This window comes from Beta vulgaris, chromosome 4, assembly GCF_026745355.1.
Source record: "Beta vulgaris subsp. vulgaris cultivar EL10 chromosome 4, EL10.2, whole genome shotgun sequence".
NCBI classification, from domain to species: Eukaryota; Viridiplantae; Streptophyta; class Magnoliopsida; order Caryophyllales; family Amaranthaceae; genus Beta; species Beta vulgaris.
Window position 1 is genome coordinate 13,611,092 of NC_079205.1, and position 27,884 is coordinate 13,638,975.

General features: G+C 34.9%; 2 protein-coding genes and 1 long non-coding RNA gene across 3 annotated transcripts; 2 read left to right on the plus strand and 1 right to left on the minus strand.

Annotated features, from left to right (window-relative positions):
* The first annotated feature begins 792 nt into the window (after positions 1-792).
* Positions 793-10,357, plus strand: LOC130591232 (uncharacterized). The gene is made up of 3 exons (XR_008968965.1): positions 793-1,031; positions 1,124-1,175; positions 8,867-10,357. It is a non-coding gene; the product is annotated as an uncharacterized LOC130591232 (long non-coding RNA).
* LOC104891453 (uncharacterized) lies at positions 4,816-8,868 on the minus strand. Its single transcript, XM_010677149.4, has 2 exons — positions 6,764-8,868; positions 4,816-5,917 (listed from the first exon to the last, which is right to left on the minus strand). The coding sequence occupies exons 1-2, from the start codon at positions 8,709-8,711 to the stop codon at positions 5,217-5,219; spliced, it is 2,649 nt and encodes an 882-aa protein (XP_010675451.3). The 5' UTR covers positions 8,712-8,868; the 3' UTR covers positions 4,816-5,216.
* A 16,170-nt stretch (positions 10,358-26,527) lies between the features above and the next one.
* LOC125496492 (uncharacterized) lies at positions 26,528-27,445 on the plus strand. The gene has a single exon (XM_048641966.1). The coding sequence runs from the start codon at positions 26,528-26,530 to the stop codon at positions 27,443-27,445; it is 918 nt and encodes a 305-aa protein (XP_048497923.1).
* The last annotated feature ends 439 nt before the right edge of the window (positions 27,446-27,884 follow it).

Sequence of the window (27,884 nt, forward strand, 5' to 3'; positions counted from 1 at the left end):
AGATTTATAAACACCCCTAATAATTACTGTTGCGAAGTTGAGAGAAATAGCATGTTTAGAGCAACTTCAATGGTAGAGCAAAATAAAAATTGGCTTAGAGTGCCACATAAATTTTTCTAGCTAACTCCATTTTAAGCCAAAACTTCTCCAATGGCTAGCCAATATGAGTAGGTCCCACTTAAAGTAAGATAGTTTTTTTTTAGAGAAGAGTATACAAATTGTTCACCAAAATTCCCACATGGGCCCACAATTTTAGCTCAAGCCAATTGGCTTAGTTAAGCTACATTGGCTAGCAAATGAAATTCTAGCTACTTACTCCAACGGGGCGTTTCGTACGAGGGATTGGGAGTTTGGGGATTAGAGGATGGGATTGGGAATGGGAGTTAGAAGGTGGAAATTTATTAAATATATCCCAATCCCTTGTTTGGTATGTTAGTGGGATTAGGTAGGGAATATATTGCTAAATTACAAATTTACCCATTTTAATGAAGGATAGCAAAAGAAGAGCAAACAATATTAGTGAAGTATATTTTAATGAAGGGTAAATTTGTCTTTTAACATAACCAAAAATAATCCCCCTCCCTAATACCTGCTCCCCCATGTCTTAGGGGTTTTAATCCCATTCCCCTTCACATGGGAATTTAGATATCCCTTCAAACAAACATGGGATATCTACCCATAGGGATATAATATCCCATTCCCACCCCCTAATCCCCCTAAACCAACACCCCGCAATGGTTGGGCTAATTGTTTAACTTTTTATTTATTTGCTAGCAAGTTCCTAATATTCACCATTGGAGTTGCTCTTAATAAGCTCCATCAAGAATAGCCAAACATACATGTTTTGAATTTTGAAGCTGCTAAATATGTTGCCATATTGGGGGTTTTCCACTTACAAATTGATTTTAGTTGTACGATAAATCTCTAAATCCTGCACTATATTCTGTTCTTTACATAGTAGCTAGATTACCCTGAGTCCTGCCTTCGAACTAAACCTACTCCGCCTTCACCATATCTTCGTGCGCTCGTTGGTAAACAATCGTGTCTCTTTCTCATTTCTTTCAAAATGTTCATCGAATATTTATGGCAATAATTGTGTAATTATCATCTTTTGCTCATGTAGGGTCAACAATATTGATTATGCCGATTAACTGTTCGACGGTTTGCCTTTGAAGGTAATCGTACAGTTTCTGATTTTCTGTTACCTTTTTTTTTTTTTTTTCTTATTATGCTTGCTTCATTCTAATATTATTGGAACATTTGCGCTTTTGCAGTCTCCAACGAATTATTAGGCTCAGGCTATGAAAAAAAAATTTCATTTATTAATATAATACTTTATGATAATAGCACTAAATACAACTTGGTTAAAACTATAGTATATGTATTTGAGGTCTTGGGATCAAACCCTATACTATGCAATTTCTTAATTTTTTTATTGTACATGGATTACATGAACTAAAATTTCCTAGGGTGAGCGCCATGTGGCACAATTTCTTGTTTTCGCACGCCTTTTAATATATTTGTATAGATGCACCAGACGTATTCCATATTTGTAACTGTTATAAGTTATAAGTTGGAGATTTAGGGGAACCCAAAAGAAAAATGGGGGTTTTGGGAAAATTGTAAGAAATGTAAGACTTTTATGTGTGTTATAACTTATAACCATTAGAAAATTGTGAGTTGTTCAATGCACTACTTTGACCGTTACTATCATCAATTACGTATTTGTAACAAGGATGAAAATTTGATATTTAAAAAACCACTCATTAAGATGCATTCAATGGGATCCAATGGGATCCAATGGTGAGGATCTTTGGTGAAAAAGTTTGACTTTAAGAGTGTAAGCGTAAACTTGAATGTGGAACTGAGGAAGTATTATTTCTAGTATACACTATACACAAACCTCAAAACCTGTTTAGTTGGTTCATGGTGTAATTTATCTGTCTGTGAATTGTTGTGTGTCCCTCCTATATAACGTGCTGTTGTATTGATCTGGTGAAGAAGGATGCTAATGCATACTTCATTACTCTCTTTACAACCTTACCTTCATGAATTTGAACACTGGTCGTTGTCTAGATTGGCTTAACTTTTAAGAAGTGTTGGTGCTGAGACATGAAATGTAGTGAGTGATGGAAGATTGATTATGGATTTAAGGGAGTGATATTGCTGAAGTGTGTAATTCAGTGTTCTATGCTGGAGAATGGAGAGTGATTGCAGGTGGTAGGTGGACGATGGAGTATCAAGAATGACGAAGATTCATAACTGGCTGGTGCACCCTAAAGTGGGGTTAGGGTGTATGATTGGGTTTTGAACTTTGGTCATAGGCTCTTAATCAAGGCTAAGATGTATGATGGATTTTCACACTAAATAGATGAGCTGTAAATTGAGGTAAGGGCGTTAACATTTTGCATATGGCATGTGAATCGGGTTTTGGTGTATGACAAAATCTAATACTTGGGCAATGGGGGGTACATAGAGGTTGAGTGTATAGTGTGACTTGTACTTTTGAGATATTGTAAATGGGGCTGGGGTTTATGAGGAAGTGTTATACAACGGGCTGTAAACTAAGGTTTGGGAGTTATTGACGTCTCATACTTATGGTCATAGACTCTAAACTAAGGTTTGAGCTTTTCGACATATCTTGGATTATATACTTTGGAAACGAGATGTAATTTACTTTTAGGGGTATATGATGGACTCTGACAATGGGTGATAGGCCATAGATATCGGTGGTTTATGTATGATGAAAACTTATAGGCTATTCACTAGTATATCAACTATGAACAAATCTCACATTTTGGAATTAGTTGGTAATTGGACTCAAGGTCTATGTTAGGGTCTTGTGAGGGTGGCTATAAACATGGTTGATAGGTTGTAGATTGGTTACTTATATAGTATAGGTTCTTTACCTTGGTAGTGGTTTGTAAAGTGGCTGGAAATAGCTTGTGGCTGGAAATAGCTTGTGGCTAGAGGTGAAGCAAAAGTTCTCCATTTATCCTACCATTTTAGGTAATGTATCCGGTAGTGTGGTGTATGCTGCCCTCATACTTTGAGGTGGAAATTGGGTTGTAGTTAGTTCACGGTGCGCAAATTAGAGTCTTAGGTTGTGATACTGTGGTGATGTATTGTAGTGTTGTATTCAGTTGTTGATGGGGCTCATGTTGCGTGCATGTAAGTTGGTGTTGATTATTCGTGTAAGCTCGATTTAGAGTCTGAGCTCTGATGATGCCTTTAACTAGGACTGTGTTGTGGGTAGATTATTGTGCTTAAGCTGACTTTCATCCTATATCAGCTTCCATCCATGGGAGTCTTAGATTTAGTGTTCGAGTTATAAACCCAGTGTCTTGTGTTTTAAGTTAGGCGGACATAGATAACTGCAGAGCACTCCTGTGTCAATGAGTATGTGAAACGAATATAGGTGTAAAGTTTGTGTTTACTCCTTAATTGAGAGCGAAATAGGAGAAACGAGAAAAGAAAGCGTTAACAGAATCATGTGACCTGGACGTGAGTATTACCTCAGTGGCATGTTGAAAAGGAGGCTATTTCTCTGTGAAGGCTGTCAATGGAAGTTATTTCAAAACAACAAGTTATTGATATAAAAAGTCATGATTTGGCTATTGAAGGCGAATCCCACCATTTCAAGAAAAGGTGTTATGGCTTTTGATTGTGGGTGTTGTGGCCTTTATTTGTAGTGTTGAGTTGAGTGCGATGTCAATGCTCCATTTACCTTCAATAAAATGTTTTAAATATGCTAGGTATTGCAGGGTGCATGCACAGTAACCTATTATGAAAATACTAATAATGTTTATTCTAAAGAAAACTTCATTAGTGTAGTTGCATATTATCAAATAGGAAAATGTGTTGAATTCAATGTTTTATGCCTTATTCTAATGTAGCTCTCCTAAATTATCTATGATATATAAAGTAAAAAAAAGCTGTCTATATATTGCATTTTGTAAAACTAGTTTCAGTGAATTACTTGTGATAAAATCTTATAGAAAACATATACCATAAACCTAGTTTTTGTATAACGAAGAAAGTGCCATGACAATGAATCAATGAGACTTCTGCCTCAATGTCCCCTCATATTTCACAAATCACAACATAACACGCACTCGCACATACTTATGGTAAATTTTGTGATGTACTATTTTATCATCTTCGTGTTCGTGTACCTATGTCCAAGTTTACAAAGTTGCCCTGGGTGCTTTTTTTTTAAAAAATTTACGGTAATGTATTTGTATTCATTTGTGACACCTTTACTCGAGTCCACGTTACTTAGCTTGTGTCCGCACATTGGAGCTTTAGGCTCGAGTTTCATACTCAATGGTGGGGGCTTTAACTCCATGATGGTGCACAAACTAGAGAACACTGAAGATCATATCTATTCTGGAACAAGAGCTCAAATTAGGATTGGATGGGGATGTAAGCTGGTATTGGTGGTGAATACAAAACCCTTGCCAGAGTCTCTTTTCTATTGCTGGTGGGTAAACTGTTGTGGGGTATTGTAGCTTGGTGCTGCTGCATATGGTATTGAATAGCATAACATACAGGGGATGGTGTTTGTCTCCTGTATAGAGGGATTTATTCCAATTAAATGTTTGGGACTTTTGCTTCTCACAGTATGTCACATATTCCCAAGTCATCCAAAGTTCTACTATATAGTAATTGTGGCATCTGGAGTAAATTGTTGTTTTTAATCATCTCATTTTTCTATGCTAATATGAGGCTGTTGTGACAAATTTTATTACTTGGCCATATGGGAGATGATGGCGTTGATGGAACATTAGGGTTGAGGAGAGGTTTATGTTGCTGCCAAACAAATAATAGCTGCTTCTGATGTTTTCTTTAACCATATAATGTAGCAGTTTTATCTTTCAAGAAAATATGGAACATATGTCATTGTTGCTATATTGTTAATGGATAAGAATTGGTTCATCAGGAGAGGTGTGTTTTCCTCTTTTTTTAAAGTTTGATCAAATGACACCATCTATATAATAACAAACAAGATAGACATTTGGAGAAGTTACCAGAGAAACAAGACATTGGGTAAATCAACAAATTTTCTCTTTCATAATTCTCATAGAACATAGAAAATCTTGTGCTAGGCTTTATAATTAAAATTAGTATTATATTAAGGACAACCCACTTCGATTTAGCATAACCAATGGGGAAGTTGTATATAATTGAGAGAATCAAATTATAGCAAATATCTCTTAGTAGCCATAATTGGTGTAGGCAGGGGTATTATCCTCGGACTTTGGAACATAACTTGGTGCCTTGTAAGTGGACTTTGGAGTATAGGCAGGTGGACTGTATGATGGAGTTTTGTAACTTGGACTGTATGATGTTGGAGCCTTGTAACTTGATTTTGGAGTGTAGGTTGATGGTGTGTATGTTGGAGCCTCATAACTTGGTTTTGGGGTGTAGGTTAATGGTGTGTATGTTGGAGCCTTGTAACTCGATTTTGGGGTGTAGGCTGGTGGGGTATATGTTGTAACCTCGTAATCTAGCTTTGGGGTGTATGTTGGAGTTTTATAGCTTGCTTTTGGAGTGTAAACTGGTGTCTTGTAGTAAGATGGCTTCTCACATTTTGTCTTTGATGTATAAACAAAAGCTGGAACAGAATACAACACTAAGTTGTATGTGTTTTTGTACTCCCCAAAATCACGTGAGTATGTCAAAGGAGCCCCTGTTACTCCTAAATTTACGTTGGTTGCAACATTGCAAGTGTATGACGGAGAGCTTTCGAGATAAACTTTACAATCGGTTGGCTTCAAATTGTCTCCAAGTTGTTCAGGAGTAAATGTGGCTAGGAAGTAACCATTCTTGTCACTTTTTGGGGTTAGCATTGAGAACTTCGCTGCCTTGTATTGGTCTGTACTCTTTGCTTCACAGGAAATTTTGGCGACCGCACCTGCTCTCAAATACATTTAATAAATCAAACATAGTGTGATTAAACTCATATTTCATAGTTCAAATTCACGTTTAAGATGTAAAATGTTATATTGACGTAGAATGTTAAACCTTAGCATGGAGATCTATCACCGATCTTTTTACAAATATTTAGTTTGATTTGATATAGGTTTAGCAAATGAGATCAATATTTAAATTCTTTTGTATATGATATACCTGAGTTTTCTAGTTCAGTAAACTATGTTCAATTAATGCTAACATTTCAAAAATCGGCTTAATTATATTCCCTATACTAAATTTTACAATAAGTTTAAAATTATAAACGAAATATGGTATATTTTCAATTTGGATAGATAAAGTATAATGAGTGATTTTCCATGATGCTAGTTTTCATGAATTATAGTTAAAAGACACTTTTTATTTATTTTTGGTGAGAACACTTGAATACTTCAAGAGTTTAAGTGGACATCTTAGATAAGAGTAGGAGTTTGTTATATTAGATTGTTGCATCATGCAATCAAAATGATTATTTATAAACTTCTGACTGAATATATTAGCTGTAAAAGCTTAGAAAGAAATAAAGAAAAATATCTTGCAGCTCCATGTTACAAGGCTAGTCTTTTAGATGGTGAAGATGGGAATATGGGTGGCACTGATGTATCTTTAAGAGCATATCCAACCCATTATTAGCGCAATTGTAATTTATTACTCCATAACAATACCCATTATAGTTACTCCTACTTTGTGGTTTCTTTCATGTGAAGTCTTAATAATGAATACTTGTGTTTACGTGTCTAAATGTCATCTGCATATAAATAAATGATATAGCATTGGATGAAGAATTTACCTTCGATTGGTGTAAAGTCATAGCATGAATTACAATAGATGACACCTTGCACACCATAAGCAGTAGGCAGGGAATTTTCTTGATAGTAGTTTGTTTCATCATATGTTGGGGTATAGACCGGGGTTGGATAGCATGATGGAGTCTTATATTTAGGAGATGGGGAGTAAGTTGTTGGAGTGTATGATGGAGTTTCATACTTAGGAGATGGTTTATAAACTGAGGCTGGTGTATATGATGGAGACTCATAGTTAGGCAACATATTGTAAATAGGAGTTGTGGTGTACGATGGGGTCTCATATATAGGCGATGCGTCGTAAATTGGGGTTACGGTGTATGATGGAGCTTCATATTTTGGGGATGGTTTGTAGATTGGGGTTGCGGTATATGATGGAGCTTCATAATTTGGGGAGGTTTTGCTAACTGGGTTGTAAATTGGGGTTGGCGCTTTAGTATATGAAGGGGTCTCATATTTTGGAGATGGGCTGTAAGTTGGGGTTTCATATTTAGGAGATGGGTTGTAAGTTGGGGTTTCATATTTAGAAGATGGGCTGTAAATTGGGGTTGCTATGTAAGATGGGCTTTCATATTTAGGAGATGGGCTGTAAGTTGGAGTTTCATATTTAGGAGGACTGTAAGTTGTGGTTGGAGTGTAAGATGGGATTTCATATTTAGGAGATGGTTTATAAGTCGGGGTTGGAGTGTAAGACGGGGTTTCATATTTAGGAGATGGGCTATAAGTCGGTGTTGGATTGTAAGATGGGGTTTCATATTTAGGAGATAGACTGTAAGTTGGGGTTGGAGTGTAAGATGGGGTTTCATATGTAGGAGATGGGCTGTAAGTTGGGGTTGGAGTGTAAGATGGAGTTTCATATTTAGGAGATGGGCTGTAAGTTGGGGTTGGAGTGTAAGATGGAGTTTCATATTTAGGAGATGGGGTATAAACTGGGGTTGGAGTGTAAGTTGGGGTCGGAGTATAAGTTGGGGTTTCATATTTAGGAGATGGGCTGTAAGTTGGGGTATAAGATGGGGATTCGTATTCAGGAGATGGGGTATAAGCAGGGGTTGGAGTGTAAGATGGGGTTTTATATTTAGGAGATGGGTTATAAGTTGGAGTTGGGGTATTAGATGGGGATTCATATTGTGGAGATGGGGTATAAGATGGGGTTGGAGTGTAAACTGGAGTTTCATATTCAGGAGCTGGGTTGTAAGTTGGAGTTAGAGTCTCGTATTCTGGAGATGGAGTATAAACTGGGGTTGGAGTGTAAGACGGGGTTTCATATTCAGGAGATGGGGTGTAAATTGGAGTATAAGATGGAGATTCATATTCTGGAGATAGGGTATAAGTTGGGGTTGGAGTGTAAGATGAAGTTTCATATTTGGGAGATGGGTTGTAAGTTGGAGTTGGAGTCTCATATTCTGGAGATGGGGTATAAGTTGGGGTTGGAGTGTAAGACGGGGTTTCATATTCAGGAGATGGAGTGTAAGTTGGAGTATAAGATGGAGATTCATATTCTGGAGATGGGGTATATGCCGGGGTTGGTGTATAAGATGGACTTTCATATTCAGGAGATGGGGTGTAAATTGGGGTTGGAGTGTAAGCTGGACTTTCATATTCAGGAGATGGGGTATAAATTGGGGTTGGAGTGTAAGACGGAGTTTCATATTCCGGAGATGAGGATGGGGTATAAACTGGTGTTGGAGTGTATGATGGGGTTGGAGTTGAAGTAACAGATGGAGTTTCATATTCAGGAGAAGGGGTAGGGATATATACAGGTGTGGAAGTGTAAGATGGACTCTGATATTCTGGTGAAGGAGTGTAAGACTCAATTGATGGTGTGTATACTGGTGATGGAGCAACTTCGACAGAGCGGTACTCGCTAGCAGAAGCTACAGCCAAGCATGACAAACAGAGGAGTGTGGACAGCGAGAGGAGGCGGTTAAGACCCATGTTTGTAGTGGATTGGTGCGCAGGGAAGCTGAATGATATAATGCTACCAACATTTGGAAGCCTTTTATACTAAAACATGCAATGTTATGAAGTATTTGTTTATTAATTAGTTTAGTAGACATGTTCATCATTAGAAGTTTGAAACTTTGAACCAGTGATTTACATGTTTGCACGTCTGGAGGAAGATATCAGAGTAAGCACTAAGCTCGTCTAATTCGTGGGCAGCATATCATGTCCAGCGAAGGAGTCAATCCGGCTTGAATGAGGAAACAAATGTGACATAATATTATATTAGCACTTTTTATGTATGTGTCAATGCTGAAAGATTAATGTTGCATTCTCCTACTAGTCTTTTCCCAGGGTCCTTTTCATCATCAAACCCCTCCCTTATTAGGTAATCTGAAGAACCTTTTGGCCGAGACGTGTGATCATCACTCATCAGTCCACTGCCGTTTGTGGTATCTAATTATTTTTTTGTCAACTCTCTTTGCTGAAGGTACTTTCATCAGTAATTTTTTGTGATCCAGGAAATTATACTTGCTTCTCGAACATTCCTAAATGGCTAATATAGGTATCCAAAGGTAGTTTCAGATGCATCCTGTAGAGTCGACTATGTTTAGAAATTGTAGCTTATATCTTCAAGACCAATCTAAGACCACTAATAATATTTATTGATGTATCATTAAAAATCATAGAAATGATTATGAAACTAAACATCGAGAGATATTTTATAAGATTTCACATTATACTCTTTTTTTTCATCTGCTAGTGACAATAAAATGTCATAATTTATAAAATTTGACCCTTAAGAAATAGACATAACATGAAATTAGGATGAGTATTATTACTCAACATTCAACAATTATTCCTTCTATTCTCAAGATGATGTCTCACTTTTCCGTACATGTCACTCATGTCTTTTTTTGATCCATATGAGTTACGAAGGCAGTACAAAGTACAAATAAGGAGAGGGAGGTTTGAACCTGTAACTTATCGTTCACTGCACCTCAATTTTAACCATTAGGCCAAGACATCGTTGGTATTTCAATCATGTCTTTGAACAATAGGTTTTGTGTGAGATGCGTCACTAAATTTGATGAATATTTGCAATTTTATCTAGTACAAGCTATTTTGTGTCATTTTAGCATGGACTTATGCTAGTTTTCAAATATTTGATGTCATTACTCAATTTAACATGAACATATATCCTTTTTTTATAAGTTATTAATTATTAAGCATATGCTTTGTAAGTTCCTAGTTGTTTAGCTACTTTTATTTTTCTTGGTAAGCAAGATAGGATTATAGTACACATCAAAACAAGTTTTTAAGACTTAAAGATATCTAAACTTGGAACCTTCTAGAAAGGTCTTAACCTAGAGGGACTCAACAATCCCTATTATAACCGAAGAGATCATTACAAACGAATTTGAATCATTTCCTATCTCGGGAGTTGTTTTTTCAGGGTATATTCTATCCTATTTTGTACTGTATATTCTATGGTATTCTCTACATCTGTAACTTGAAAACTAAAAAGCGCATTATCTATTTCATTCCATATGTTGTAGATAACACTGAAGATTAGGGGTAAATGTTATTCGGATTCGAACCAAAATTCAATCTAATTCAATCCAAATCGAATTAGTAGCTCGGACTTGACTTGGACTATGTTTGGATTGGATTCAAATATAGTGTTTTCTATTTAAAAATTTGGATTTTTAGATTGGTTTGGATTGAGGGTGATTAGATCTGAAAATTCAAAATAACGAAATAGCAAATAAGCCATGTATTGTGTATATGCATAGTTGATATTGGGCTTAAGTGTTGCCCAATAAAATTTATGGGTTTGTATGAATAATTAGTTGTTACCGCATTTTTATGGGATTGTGCAAATTGCTTTTATTTAAAACGTTTTATTTTGGTGCTTGTACTTGAATTATTTCAGCAAAAGAATAGATTTTAAAATTTGGATATTTTGGATTGGATTCCATCTAGTGTCTGAAAATTCGGATTGAATTGGTTTGGAATTGGAAACTTGAAACCCAAATTTTGTTTGGATTGGAATCGTACACCTACTTTCATCCCTACTCAAGAAAGCAACAACATATACACCTATATTTAAACTTGCTTGTTGCACTTTAATATCCCTATCGCTATTTACCGTCCGTATTTACTAAAAATTGCTCGTATGTTTTTCAAAATTTTCCTAAACTACCCTATGTATACTCACCTTCTCTCTTCCTCCTCTCACTCTCTTTCTCACGTTCTCTCGCCTCACTTCAACCACCACCACCACACCGAAACCACCATCGAAACCACCACTACCGGAACTACCACCACCGATATCATATCCAGCGAAATCACCACCACACCGGAACCACCACCATACCGGAACCACCACCGCCATTTTTTTTCGTTTCCTATACCGAGGAAACGAAATTCTATCTCGTTTCCTCCATGGAGGAAACGAAAATTCACTTTGTTTCCTCGGTGTAGGAAACGAAAAAAAAAAAATTGGCGGTGGTTCCAAAGTTGGTGGTGGTCGTCGTTGTTGTTGTAGTTTCGGTGGTGGTGGTTCCGGTGTGGTTTGGTGGTGGTTCAAGCGGTGGTGGTTTTCCGTGGTGGTTAGGGAGAGGTGAGAGAAAGTGAGAATGAGAGTGAGAGGAGGAGAGAGAGAGAGAGTCAGTATATTAAGGGTTAGTTTAGAAAAATGTTGAAAAAAATACGGACGATTTTAAGTAAATACGGGCTGTAAATAATAATGCCCTTTCATATTCTAACTCAGTCTATCATATCAGAAAGCTCTTTCAATCTTTACTAGAACTCTGAGTCAATTCTACATAACTTATGGATCTTAAACTCGCTTTGAATCAAACTTTGGACAAACCCTAATGTTGAGGAAAACATGAGACCTGATTGCTTTCATGGACAGGGGATTTGACAAAGAAATTGATGGATTTTGTGGTTCTTGTATAGTATTGCAATGAAAATGGTAGGATAGTAACCTTATGATCACTGTGCACAAGGGTGATTATTGTGACCACGACTTAAATTAATCCCGAAGAGCACGACATGAGTTTGAAGGAACTAGACTTCACCTTTTGCAGCTCTTTTTCTATCTACTTGCAATAAAAGTTCAATATGAACTTCAAGAAATTCGACTTAGAATATCTATACAAATATATTAAAAGATGTTTCTAAGCAGGGAATCGTGCCACGTGGCCTACCACAATAATCATGTGTATCTTTTATTCTTTTTCAAAACTTAATTCCCAAAACCATTCGATCACCTTCTCATTTTTTGGGAAACTGTTGTGCATGTACATGTTATGTTTTGATGATGAAAATTAATATAGTATGTTATAGTATGAAAGTGTGTAACAGTTGCAACAGATGCATGAAGAAAGGAATTAATAAATGAAGACTTTGAAGAAAAGAAGAATCAAGATTGAAGTCAAGTTTATATGTTCCTAAGAATATTTACTTTGGATTCAAATGTAATATGCTCGAACTTGGTAATATGCTATGTGCTAAATATAGAAATGTAAAGTTAGTATAATTATTATTTTCTTAGAGTTAAGAAAATAAATAATTGTATTAATATTATATCTCTATATAAAAAGGAAATTAGTTTTCGAAATAAGAAATAAAAAGAATTTTAGGAAAACGTGTTTTTAGAAAAAGAATTTAATAAAACCGTGTTTTATAAAAGAATTTGATAAAAACGAGTTTTAGAAAAAGATTTTACAAAAATCGTGTTTTCATAAAAACGTGTTTTTTAAAATAAAAGATTTTTTTATAAAACAGAGTTTTACTAAAACGTGTTTTCAGATTTTCTAAAAAGATTTGGAAAATACTTTTTGATAAAAACAGAATTTGAGTTGAAAAAAAAATCTAATATGGAAAACTTATCTTTTTGAGATTAAAGATAAAGATGGAAAAAGATAAAGTTTGTTTTTCTAAAAAGAGAGTTTTATCCCTCAAATTAAGGATTAAAAGATAAAGATATTTTTGAAGGATTTTCATCCAAACCAAGTCCTATAAAAGGGTTTTGTAATTCACTTTTAGATCTCACGTTTTCAGAGAGAAAAATCAGAAATATTAAGAGCTGAAAACTATTTTCTAAGGCACTGAGCATAGCACTGAGCGAGTCAGATTCAAGTTACTATTATACGATTGTAATTGTCCACTACTTGCTTAACTAAGAAGCACATAATTGAGGATCGTTTTCTTTCTGTAATTTCACTATTATAGAGAGTTTCAATTCTTAGAGTTAAGGGTTGATTGGCACTACTAGGGTTAGTAGTGGGGGAATCTTTTTTTTTTTTTTTTGCTCGATAAGTAAATTTCATTCATTCAAAAACCACACAAACAACACCGTTCAAAGGTTCTAATTACAAACCACCAAATATAATTGCCTCAACCAATCTCTTTCCTTCCTTGAGCATTTCCTAGGCAACACACTATATATTATGTCAATTACATTCCATTGGATTCTACACACAGTTTTATCTACCTTAGAAACCATTTGCAACCAAAAAACTTCATTCCTAACACACCAAATCTGACAGACACTTGCAGCAAGGACAACATAGCATATCCGTTTCCTCACTCTAGACATTCTCCTATGTTTTATGTATCTGTATATGCCTTGGACACTGGTGCTTCTTGTTCTCCACAGCATCCATCTCTTAATTCTGTTCAAAACATCACAGCAATATACACAATTGAAGAATAAGTGATCCTGGGATTCCTCTGCTAAACCACATATCAGACACATGGGGTCCCTGCTTACTCCAATGGTGAATAGTCTGGCTGTTGTTTGCATTTTGTTCTTCATGGTCAGCCACATGAAGAACCTATGCTTGGGAGTAGTCAATCTGTTCCATACCAGTGAGTCCCAGTTAACTCTCTCATGATTACCACACAGCTTTTGATAAGTTTGTTTTACTGAGTAATCTGCCATTTGTAATTTCTCAGCTTCACTCATTCTACCTTTGATACTCTCTTTCACCTCACATATCTTCCTCTAGTACCAACTACACCCTGCTTTAGGGACATAATCCCACCAATTCACCTCTTTTACATACAGTTCATTCACCCATTTAAGCCATAAGCTGTCCTTTTTGTTTGCAATGGCCCAAACATAACGCCCTAGAGCTGCAGTATTCCACACTTGGATGTTTCTTAAGCCCAGTCCACCAGCATGATGAGGTGAACATACTTGAGTCCAAGCCACATAGCCAGCTTTTCCACTGTAATATTCACCTGACCACAAATAAGCTCTACATATACTGTTAACTTCCTTCAGAACACTCCTAGGCAAATTAAATACATGGGCCCAATACACATGCAAGCTTATCAGCACAGAGTTTATTAACTGTAATCTCCCTTGATAGGACAAATGCCTGCTACTCCAGGTGCGAATTCTAGCAGTCATCTTTTCAATGATAGAGCTACAATCCTTTGCTGAGATCCTTTTATAACATATGGGCACCCCCAAATACTTGAAAGGTAATCTTCCAAGGCTATAGCCAGTAACATAAAGAATTCTCTGCACTTCTGATCTTTTCATTCCAGCAGTATACACCTCAGTCTTCCTTTTATTCACCACCAACCCTGAAACATCTGAGAAGTGTTGAAACCCCTGAAGTAATGTATAGACAGAAACAAAATCTCCCTTAGAGTATAGGATTACATCATCTGTAAAACAGAGATGATTGAGTTTCACACCCATACACCTTGGGTGAAAATGAAATTGAGGCTTCTCTGCCACATTTAAGAGTCCTTGACAGGTACTCCATACACAACACAAAGAGAAGGGGAGACATTGGATCTCCTTGTCTCAACCCTCTCTTTCCTTCAAAGAATCCATGTAGACCACCATTTATCTGAAGTGAGAAACTTGGTGTACTAACACACTCCATTATCAACATAATCATCTGCTCTGGAAAATGTAATGCATGCAACATGTTCTTTACAAAGTTCCAATCAATGGAGTCATAGGCTTTCATCATGTCCATCTTGATTATAACCCCAAGCCTTGCACTTTTCCTACCATACTCCTTAACAATGTCCTGGCAGATAATAATGTTATGAGCAATGAATCTACCTTGAATAAAAGCACCTTGATTGTCAACAATTAACTCTGGAAGCACCTGTTTTAATCTCACACACAACATTTTTGTAATACACTTATATATTACATTACAGGAGGCTATTGGTCTGAACTCAGCCACACTTCCAGGGCACTTGACTTTGGGAATCAAAGCCAATACAGTTGTGTTTATCTCCTTCAGCAATTTCCCAGTCCTGAAGAAGTCACACTAGTGGAAAAATGAAAAAGGGCTGCGCTGAAAAAGGCCTGTAGGGCTGCGCTTTTTCATAGCACCCCTTTCAATAGCAGCCCTTCACTTTTTAAGTAGGGCTGCGCTAGAAAAGCGCAGCCCTTCACAACGAAGGGCTGCGCTTTTTAGGTAAAAGCGCAGCTAGAAGGGCTGCGCTTTTACCTAAAAAGCGCAGCCCTTCCTACCAAAAAAAAAACAAATTTTTTTTTTTGACATTTTTTTACTCATAATCTCACATTTTCTGAAATTATACAGAAGAGAAGAGAAACGAAAATACTAAACCCAAAACAAAAACTAATATACAAAAGAGAAGAAATTATAGATCTGAAAATACAAGAACATTAAACAAAACAAAGAGAAGTATACAAGAACATTAATCAAAACAAAGAGAAGTATATAAGAACATTAATCAAAACAAAGAGAAGTATACAAGAACATTAATCAAAACAAAGAGAAGTATACAAAAACATTAATCAAAACAAAGATTAAGAAATTATAGATCTGAAAATACAAGATTTACCTCCAAACATTAACCTAATAATGTTTAAATATATAAAACAAAACCCTAATACATAATTAAGGGAAAAAAAAATTCTGAAAAACTTAAAATGTCTATTTGGAGGCTTAAACAAACTCGGATGGCTTAAAAAGCCTAAACATCACAGCATAGCAGTGAGTTTGACTCGTTGGCCCGTTCTGCTTCCGAAAAGGTATCACAATAGGCAATCGGACTCCGTCAGCATGATTCGTGCAAATCATTTCAGGGTTTTTGTCGCGCTTGTCGCATTTCTGGGAGTTTTTGAGAGAGAAGAGAGGATGAGAGAGAAGGAGGAAAGGGAGGAGGGTCGTGAGAGAGGAGAGAGAAGGAGGAAAATGGATGAGGGACGTGTGAGAGGAGAGAGGAGGGATAATATATTTGAAACCCGCTCAATATTTGAAAGCCCGCGATTTTTTTATTTCAATTTTTTTTAAGAAGGGCTGCGCTTTTCCTTCAAAAGCGCAACCATACTTAGTCAGAAGGGTTGCACTTTTTATAAAAGCGCAGCCCTTCACTTCGTAGGGCTGCGCTTGTAGAAAAAGCGCAGCCCTTCTGAAGTAAGAAGGGCATCGCTTTTTTCTACAAGCGCAGCCCTTCACTCTGAAGGGCTGCGCTTTTGTACAAAAGCGCAGCCCTTCTGTTATGTAGGGCTACGCTTTTATCAAAAGCGCAGCCCTTCCTCCGCAGCCCTTCCTTTTTTTTCCCCTAGTGTCAAGAACTGCTCTGATAACATCATCACCCACTACAGCCCAGCTTTCCTTATAGAAACCTGATCCAAAACCATTTAGACCAGGAGATTTATCCTCAGGTATGGAAAATAGTGCTGTTTTCACATCATTTCCAGTGAAAGGCTCTAAGAGCTCCCTCTGTTGCTCAACATTTAAAACAGGGCCCTGATCAATGATTGCATCAGTGTGGGAATCTTGTTGTATCAAGAGTTTAATATTTTAGGGTTCAAAGAAATAAAGAGTTTTGTTTCGTGTGGACGTAGATCTCAGAGGTAAGATTGAACCACGTTATATCCTGTGTTTTCGTATCAAATCTCACATACTTTTAGTTTATTATTTGCAAAAACTCAAATCAGCGATTTACGAGTGTTTGGCACAGTGCCAGGCACTGAGACATAAAAGAGATTTTGGAAAAAATCGATTAGATTTCACCACTCAATTCAACCCCCCCTTCTTGAGTGTCACCTTGTGTTCCAACAAGTGGTATCAGAGCAGGCTATTCTCGTAAGACTAATATCTAGAGAATAGAAATCATGAACACGCAAGATGACTATCGTGACAGGTATTCCAAGTGTCCTATTTTCAACGGAAAGGATTACGGATGGTGGAAGACTAGGATGAGGATCTACATTCAAGGTTCTGATTTTGAATGCTGGAGAATCATAAAGACTGGACCTCTCCCTATTCAAGTCAAAGATACTGAAGGAAAGCTGATCGACAAGGATGAAGATGAGTACAATTCTGTTGACTATGGAAAAGCCGAAAAGAATTACAAAGCTATGAGTATTCTCCAATCTGGAATTGGACCTGATGAATATTCGGGAATCTCGGCATGTACTACTGCTAAGGAAATTTGGGACACACTGGAATTGGCCCATGAAGGTACAAATGAGGTAAAACAGTCTAGGATAGATTTACTAGTCCAACAATATGAATTGTTCACAATGAATAAGGACGAATCTATTAAAGATATGTTTACCAGATTCACACTAATAACTAATGAACTAAGATCTTAGGAAAAATCTATTCTTCTGAAGATTTAGTTAGAAAAGTGTTAAGAAGTTTGACTAATAAATGGCTTCCCAAAACACTGCTATTCAAGAGGCTAAAGATCTAACAAAACTCTCACTAGAACAACTATTGGTTCTTTAATGACTCATGAACTTGTTTTAGATTCTAAATCAAATGAACCAAAGAATAAAGGGTTGGCCTTAAAAACTGAAGTAGAAACGGATGATAGTGAAAGTGATGAAGAAGTAGCGTTTCTAACTAGAAAGTTTCAAAATTTCTTGAAAAAGAATAGGAGCAACAACTTCAGGAGAAGTGGAAACTTCAAAGGTAAAGGCACTACTTCTAACCCTAAGAAAAGTGCTACTAACTCTGGTTGTTTCAAGTGTGGTGAGTGTGATCACAGGATTAAAGAATGCCCTCTGTGGGATGAAGAAAAGCCTAAGAAAAACGGAGCAGTCGAAGAAAGAGTACAAGAAAGCTATGATTGCGGCAGTCTGGGGAGACTCGGATTCTGACGAGGATCAGTGCCAGGCACAGTGCCACGAGGCCAAATTATGTCTGAATGCTGTACAGACAACTCTGAATACGACACTGTGCCCTGACGACTCACATCTATGCTTAATGGCTAAAAGTTCGAACTCTCTCGAAGAGGTAGAAGACAGTGAGGTAAGCCTAACTTCCTTAAAACCTTCAATTCATCTTCTTTCAAAAAGTCAACTTGTCACTTTGCTTGGAAACGTAATTGATGATTGTCAAAACATGAATGATAATTTTGATATCATGAAAAAGGAAATAAAAAACTTGACCAGGCTAAAAATTGGATTAGAAACGGAATATAAGGATTTATTGAAAGAAAATAAAACTCTGATGAAAAGGATTGACGAGAAAGACATAGAGATAAACACACTAAAACACGAAAAGACTCTAGTTGATGACCTCGTAAATGGCTCAGTGCCAGTCATTGAGTTCGAAGCTGAAAAATCTAGTCTTGAGAAACAAACTGAAACACTAAATCACGAGTTGGTTGAACTTAAGAACTCAAGACAAAAATTTAGGATTGTTCCACTAATGCTGCCTAGTGATGCAAAGATAAGAGAAGAGCTTGATAAAGTTAAAAGAGACTTAGAGATTTCCAGAAAAAGAAGTAGTGATTTAAATACCTCAGTTGAATTTTTGGAATCACAACTTTCTATTGCTCGAAAGATGCACGAAAAATGGACTAATGGAATGAATGCTCTAAATTACTTAACTAGCACCACAAACAACATGAACAAAACTGGATTAGGATATACTGACCAGCAACCCAGTGCCAGGCTCAGTGCTAGAACCTTCGAAAGAGACTTTCGAAAGAGAAAATACGTGGGCCTTCCTGAATATCTAATTTGCAATTTTTGTGGAAATAATGGTCATCTAATTGACGACTGCAACAAAAAGAAAAATCGAATAGCAAAGAATATCAAACATGTTACTCAAATCTGGGTTAGGAAAGACATACTAGATGCTCAACTTAAGAAAAAGGGACCCAACCAAATATGGGTTCCTAAAATTAACAAGTGATTCTTGTGCAGGTAAACGTGAGAGGAGGCAACCTATGGTATCTCGACAGTGGTTGCTCGACACATGACTGGTGACAAATCTCAATTCCTCTCACTAGTAGCCCACAACGGAGGGTGTGTTATATTTGGCGATAACAAAAAGGGATAAATTGGTATTTGAAACGTCGGCAAATCCTTAACACACTCCATAGAGAATGTGATGGTGGTAAGTGGTTTGAAAAGTAATTATGTGATCAAGTTAATTATGTTGAATGTCATGCATGAACTTTTTACAAGATAACTCGTGGCTTTGGGATTAATTTCTGGAAATTAGTTGAGTATTATGCCTATTGTCCTCCTTTGAATATGTTAGTTAGAGTGTTATTGATGCATGTCTTGGTGAAGCTTTGTGAGTAAGGGTCCACTTGATATAAAAGGACTCGTAATGGTCTAATGATGCTGTCCTTATCTCATGATCCTAAGTTGCCGAACTAATAAGCTATATGATCCTAAGTTGCCGATTTTTTGAGCTATGAAATGCAAATTCTTTCTCCTATAGCAAGCTTGATCTTTAGCCCAATATTATGATTTTCTATTCATGAAATTGACATTTGTGCCTCATTATTTCTTTCTTTCATATATCCCACCTTATCTTCATTTCCCTATTATTATCCTTCTTTTCTTCACACATTCATCGTCCAAAGTTCAACAAGTGCTTTTAATCTTGATTCATGGTATATGGAGCATAGACATATTGATAAGATGGTGAAAGAAGAAGACGCATTAGTTAAGGGGGAACATGAAAAGGTTGGAAGAAACTAGGGGTGTTCATGGGTGGTTAACCGTCCCGAAACAATATTTCGGTTCGGTAACCGGAAGTTTCGGTACGCTCTTTTTGCGAACCGTAACCGTAACCGTTTAAACCGGTTACCGCCTAAGCGGTTAACCGTTTTTTCGGTACGGTTTTTCGGTTAACCATTAACCGTTGTTTAAGTTATACTATTATGTTTTACTTAATGTACATACATATTTTCAATTTTTTTTTGCATATATTTTAATATTATATATACTCTAATATAAAATGTATTATAAAGTGGATAATAAATCAATTGGAAAACATAACTAACACTAAGAATTCACTTCATTTCCTAATTACAGTGTTTATATTAGTACTAGAGTTTCTAAATAATTACATACTTCCTCTAATTGTTGTAACTTAGCAACAAATGTTAGAATTAATGTAATTGTTTGAAAATGTTTCACAACAATTAAATAGAGAAAAAAAGATTTCGGTAATTCGGTTAACCGTTTACTCAAAAATCATAACCGTAACCGTACCGTTTAACCGCTAATTTTTTCGGTTCGGTAACCGTACCGTTCAATTATTTTTTTTGTCGGTACGGTAACCACCCATTTAGACCGGTTTTTCAGTATTTCGGTACGGTATTTCGGTTTCGGTTTTTTATGAACACCCCTAGAAGAAACCCTCATGCTTGAAAGAATGAAAGTACTGTTTCACATTGTGCAGGGAACAATGCCATGAGATGTATCTAGAAGAAAATGAGGTTCGAATTAACTTATTTCACCTTTGATATCTTATTGATTGCCTCTAGTAATATTGTATGGTCTGACTCTCTTTAAAAAAAAAAAAAAGGGAAGAGAAGAAAAGAAAGAAAGAGTAAGACACTTGTGTTAGATAAATCTTAGAGTTCAATTCATAGATGGAAAAAATATTATCAAAGTTTTGAAGATCATCATTTTGGATTCTAGTATATCCGAAGATTGGGTATATTTGAAAGGGAATGGATTGTTCAGTGGTGGCACAGTGGCACACACAGTGCCACAGTGAAGAAAGTCTTATGATGTTGATGTGCGGAAGTTGGAAATTTGAGAAAAAAATGGTTTAAGCACTTGTTGAGCCAATTGCCATTTCAAATCTTTAAGCTTGCTTTACCTATCTCCATCTTACATTCTTAGCTATTAACCATGATCCTTCATGATTATTTCTTGCTTCATAAATTCGGATTGTGAGTTGGATTATATTTTTGCTTAATGACTTCGGATTGTGAGTTGGATTATGACATAGCACCAGCATCCTTAGTATTTATTGCTTGAGCTACTTGAATTATTTTACTGACTGTATCTCACTTGGACTCGCTAAACATGTTGATGCTCTCCTTTTTGATAATGTCAAAAGGGGGAAGATGGGTATATAATACTTAGACTATTGAATGAAATTATCTTGGTTACCAAGTTACTTGTGAAAAAGTATGTGAATGATATTATGTTGCTTTCCCTAATATGATCAATGATGCATACTTTGAGGGGGAACAAGTGATTTTAACAATATTATATTTATGGTTTGTCATCATCAAAAAGGGGGAATTTGTTGTGCATGTACATGTTATGTTTTGATGATGAAAATTAATATAATATGTTATAGTATGAAAGTGTGTAACAGTTGCAACAGATGCATGAAGAAAGGAATTGAAAAATGAAGACTTTGAAGAAAAGAAGAATCAAGATTGAAGTCAAGTTTATATGTTCCTTAGAATAGTTACTTTGGATTCAAATGTAATATGCTCGAACTTGGTAATATGCTATGTGCTAAATATAGAAATATAAAGTTAGTATAATTATTATTTTCTTAGAGTTAAGAAAATAAATAATTGTATTAATATTATATCTCTATATAAAAAGGAAATTAGTTTTCGAAATAAGAAATAAAAAGAATTTTAGGAAAACGTGTTTTTAGAAAAAGAATTCAATAAAATCGTGTTTTATAAAAGAATTTGATAAAAACGAGTTTTAGAAAAAGATTTTACAAAAACCGTGTTTTCATAAAAACGTGTTTTTTAAAATAAAAGATTTTTTATAAAACAGATTTTACTAAAAACGTGTTTTTCAGATTTTCTAAAAAGATTTGGAAAATACTTTTTGATAAAAACAGAATTTGAGTTGAAAAAAAAATCTAATATGGAAAACTTATCTTTTTGAGATTAAAGATAAAGATGGAAAAAGATAAAGTTTGTTTTTCTAAAAAGAGAGTTTTATCCCTTAAATTAAGGATTAAAAGATAAAGATATTTTTGAAGGATTTTCATCCAAACCAAGTCCTATAAAAGGGTTTTGTAATTCACTTTTAGATCTCACGTTTTCAGAGAGAAAAATCAGAAATATTAAGAGCTGAAAACTATTTTCTAAGGCACTGAGCATAGCACTGAGCGAGTCAGATTCAAGTTACTATTATACGATTGTAATTGTCCACTACTTGCTTGACTAAGAAGCACATAATTGAGGATCGTTTTCTTTCTGTAATTTCACTATTATAGAGAGTTTCAATTCTTAGAGTTTAGGGTTGATTGGCACTACTAGCGTTAGTAGTGGGAGAATCTTATTGTATCAAGAGTTTGATATTTTAGGGTTCAAAGAAATAAAGAGTTTTGTTTCGTGTGGACGTAGATCTCAGAGGTGAGATTGAACCACATTATATCCTGTGTTTTCGTATCAAATCTCACATACTTTTAGTTTATTATTCGCAAAAACTCAAATCAGAGTGTCACCTTGTGTTCCAACAGAAACGTATTCACCTTATATAATATTGATTACTCTTAATTCAAGCCTCTAATTATCACTTGAACATAATTTTTTAGTCCATATTTTCAATTAACATCAAATGGAACACCGAAAAATATGGTTTAAACTGGAAAATTCGTCTATTACCTATTTATTTGCAACTCGTTTCCACTTACATTTATCTTTAATCATTAAAAAATGTTACTCAAATATTCTAGTTATTTGGTCTATTTTCTTTTCACTATCTGACTATATGAAGTGAAAAACCATGAATGAATGAGCTATTACATTATTGAATTCTTTAAATATGAAATACTTTTACATTCCTTTTTGTCGTTCTTTTGTGAAAAATCTTTTTTGTTTATTTGCTAGTGTTTTTGGAATTTCACATTATAATTTGTACTGTGGGTTTTTGGGCTTTTATAATGTTGATATTATCTAGTATAGATAATTTAACTAACTTTTTACGTTGACTTTTTTTTTTTTTTACCTATTTATTGGTATTGTTCCTGAAATGTCTTTAAAAAGTAAGATACTCAATTTGGAAAATTTAGTAGTTTTACTTTAATTCTTTTACTTTTTAACGCATAAAATAATGTCAGTTTTTTAAATTTAAGACTATACTCTTGAGTGAAATCTTTATAAGCAACTCCAATTAGAGTTTACAAAAGAATACATAAAATAACAATCAATTTGCTAATCACTACTTCTTATCGCGTGATTCACACGTAAAATAACTTCACTCTAAATGAAACACTCATCATAATTCGTAAACAGGAAGTTCCCTGATACTCTGAATGTTTATAAGTTATTTAGAAATTAGCATTGATATTTTTTTTATTTTTTTGAACTTTTTCTAATGAGCATTATTTTGATAATTCACACAGCCCCTCTTTATAGTTCGAAATGATCCTGTCCAAAACCCAAATGCTTGATGCATGTTTACGTTGAGACTTGAAATGCAAAAAGGAGTGTGCATTATTTTATACATGTTAAAAGAAAATGAGTGCACATTATTGAATATTTTTAAGAATCTACTTTTCGAAAAGTGAGTTTGTTTTCTTAAATTAATTTCCCTAACAAATCCTTTTTTCCCCTAAATTTTTTTAATGTTTTATTATTTTTTCCAAAGCTAATATAATTTTTTTTCTATACTTTGCACAACTTTTTGGAACTACTATGATGTTTTTGAACTTATTTTAAGTTTTTGTGAACTTATTTGAACTTTACATGTCGCGGGTTATATAATAAACTAGTTATTAGGCCCGGGTTATGCCCCGGGTAAGAAAATTTTCATTTATTAATATTGTACTTTGATATGATAGCACTAAATACTACTTGGTCTAGTGGTTAAAACTTTAGTACATGAACTTGAGGTCACGGGATCAAAACCTATACTATGCAATTTCTAATTTTTTTATTGTACATGGATTACATGATCTACAACTCCCTAGGGAGAGCGCCACGTGGCACCGTTCCTGATTACGCACGCCTTTTAATATATTAGTATAGATGTAGTTTTTATGTCCGGCCTATACCTTATGTAATCATAACTTTCATTTATTAATATTTTATTTTAAAATTATAACACCATACATTACTTGATTTAGTAGTTAAGAGTTAAGTATTTAAGCTTAGCGTCATGGGACCAAATCTTATAACATGCATCTTTTAATTTGTTATTGCACGTGTGTTTGCTTGGAGTAAATACTCTAAGTGAGATCGTCACATGGCATAGTTTGTTCTGTAGGATGGCTAGCTGTTAATATATATTTTTATAGGTGATGGGCTAAAAATGATGCTTATGAAATTATGATGAGGGGAGAATTGAGAAAGCCCTATGAAATAGTAGACTTGTTTGACAATCCCTTGTTAGTGCTTATTTGGTTGTAATGGAAATTATTTTTCCATAAAATTTAATTTTTTAATGAAATTCCTAGCAATTAGTCATGTTATTTAATAGTCATAAGGAAAATTGTAATTTATAGGAATTTATGTAGGAATTGTGAGTGACCAAGAGCAAAGTAGGTAAATCAATTCCTATATTTTGTGGGAATTTCAAATTCCCATTAATTTCAACTCTCTCCATTTTTGCATTTTAGTATCAACCAAACAATAGTCATATTATAGATTTTCGTGAATTTCATTTTCCACACAATATAAGGTCAACTCAATAATACCTTAATATATAGGTATAAATTTATATATCGGGTCTGTTTGAGAAAGTATTTTAGAAACCTTAATAAGGTACTAATATATTGTAGGTGCTAAAATGATACTAGTGTTTGGTAAGTACCTAAAATAAATTTTCAATTGGTTAAAATAACTTAAATGGTAAGTTAAATTTTTACCTTTTCAAAATCAGGTGACTGAAATTTTGGAAAATCTTTTCAAAACTTTGATATCAACTAATTTTTCCAAATTGATTTATCAACTAAAGCAACTAATTTTGTCAAACAGTTAAGTTAATTAGCTATCTTATTAGTTCCAGTACCTTATTAGTTTCACTTTTATCTTACTAGCCTTCTATTCAAGCGATGCGTGCGTGAATTATTTTGGTGATTATTCTTAAATTTCATCTAAATTTAATTTGAAGGATGTAACTTATAATCATCATTAGGACTCATTAATAAATTATCATGTTGTATAAATACAAAATATAGAAATACTTAATGTGAATAGGAAAGCAAAGAAAGAAGATTGTATTTAATGTTAAAAATTATGATGCGGATTTAGATGTAAAGTTATATTGTCAAATCAAATTTGTGAGAGATTTTTCTTTTGTATAATTGATTATTTTGTTCTTTATGTCAAAATTTCTTTGAAGGTTGTATGCTAAGTTGTTTTGTGATTGCTTAATTGTGAGAAATTTCCATAACTTCTATTTCGATTGCATATTACTATGCAATGGAATAAAAAAATCACACATGATAAGATGCAATGACATTAAATTGATATAATTGACTTTTCATTTATTAGTAATAAATATACAGGGTGGTTATATACTGTAATTTTAAGTAAACACCACATACATTTGTATCGACTTATATAATATAGACGAACTTTTTCTTAATAATCATTGCATATTCTCCTAAAAAGTAAAATGATAAGATTATTTTAACCGGCACAAATAAGAACTACAATTCCCAAACTAATTAAAGGACAAATTATAGTAACCGACACACATGACAATTATTGACCCTCGAAAAGTTAAAAGCTAAGATTATCCTCTTTTTTTTCTCGGTATTTTTATGACTTGTTAATGGATGTTGGTATTGCTGTTCAATTCAAAAAGTTTTGGTAGAATTAATATTGATGTCTTTGGTTTTGTATTTGATTTGAAAATTGCTTTAGTTATGTTAGTTTATTCTTTAATAATAAACTTTTCCTTTCGGCTTTCACTACACATATTTCTATGACAGTTTATTTTACAGCTTTGAACATTCTTTATATACATATAATATACTAGGAAGAGCGATGATCGAGGGAAATCTTAATAGGTAATATTTTTTGCTGAATTAAGAGTTAAAAAGTCTTTTCAATGAGGGGACACCATAGCTCTCCGGCTTATATAATAGAGATCAGTTTCAGTTAACTTATTATTGAGCAAGTAGCTCTAATTACACTTAAATAGCTTAATTACACTTAATAGCTTATTCTGTAAAAGTGAGTGTGGTATGGCTCCATGTTCTAGGATGATACTCTGCTGTACTAGACTGCTAGGGCATTATTGTTTTTTGTCCGATCCTTTTGTGATCACAAACTCTCATGCTATTGGTGTAAAATTGGCTGAGTCAATGTCCTTGTAACGGACAGGTTTTCTCTCCTATTTAAAGGAGTTTCTTGACACATTTCAAGTAATGAGAATGAGGGAAAAATATCTCACAACTTGAGAGTAAAAGACTGCTTTCTAGGAAGATTATTCATGGCTATTTTGTCTTCATGGTATCAGAGCTGCGCATCAGGTTCTTCAACTTTCCCTCATTAGTATTAATCTAAAAATATATCTTGTTGACACTGTAAGAACCTGGTTTGCTTTTTAAACCTAGAAAATTTAAAACCTAGTGTTCTGTCATCCTTCTTAAATGGCTGGAGACAAGAACTCTGGTAACACAATAGACATAACTAGCCCCTTATACTTACATCCCTCTGATGGAAGTAGTTCTATTAATATAGAAAAACTTGTGGGTGCTAGCAATTACAGATCATGTAAAAGATCTCTTGAGATAAGCCTAGCCTCAAAAAGAAAAATAGGATTTGTAACAGGAGCAGTGAAGAGAGATGCAAGCAATAGAATGAAACAAGAAGCCTGGGACACATGTAACAACATGGTAATCTCTTGGATATTGTTCAATGTTTCTGAACCTATTAAAAAATCTGTAATGTTTGTTGAGAATGCATCTCAAATCTGGAAATTTCTTGAACAAAGGTTTCTAGTGTCAAATGGGTCTAGAAAATACAGACTGAACAAAGAAATCTATGAATCTAAACAGCAAGGTAAAAGCATAACTGACTATTACACTGAAATGAGGGGTTTATGGGAAGAGTTGGATGCCTTAAACCATCTCCCACCTATCAGTGCTGTAGATCCTGAAATAAATGCATTTGTTCTTGCTCTTAACACTCAACAAGAAGAACTGAAGCTGTTTCAGTTTCTTAATGGCCTTGATGAAATTTATGGGCCTCAAAGAAGTAATCTCCTGATGATGAGTAGTTTGCCAAGTGTTAAAACTGCCTGCAGTAGTCTTCAACAGGAAGAGTGTCAAAGGGAAATGTTGAAGCCTGTGAAAGAAGAAAATGAAGTAATGGCCATGTACAGCAAAGGAAGAGAAGGGGGGTGCAGTGTATGTGGAAAGCCTGGACATAACAAGGATGTTTGTTGGTTTGCTGTAGGATTTCCACACTGGCATCCTAAGCATGAAAAAGAGCAGAAAGGCAAGGTGAAGGAGTACAATGGCAACAACAACAGACCTCAGAAATGGAAGAAAGGGGGAAAAACATGAGGTCTAATGTGAAACTTGCTGCAAATATTCAAGGTGAAGGATCATCATCTGGTGGTAACAATGCTGCTGTTATCACTCCACAACAATTAGAGCAACTTATGAAGCTCCTTCCAACACCCTCAAGAAGTGGTGCCTCTGAAACTGATGATGAGATGGAATGTTCATATGCTGGTATGATTACCTGTTGTTATGCTGAAAGCAAAACCAGTGAGTGGATAATTGATTTAGGAGCAACTGTCCACATCACTGGATGCTTAAATTTTATCATTGATCCTATAGAAAGCAAGAACAAGCCTCAACTCAACCTGCCTACTGGAGCCACTTCCATGATATCCCACAGTGGTGATGTTCAACTTCACAACAATCTCTTGTTAAGACATGTGCTGTATGTCCCCAGCTTCAAACATAACCTGATTTCTGTGCAAAGACTCATAAAAGA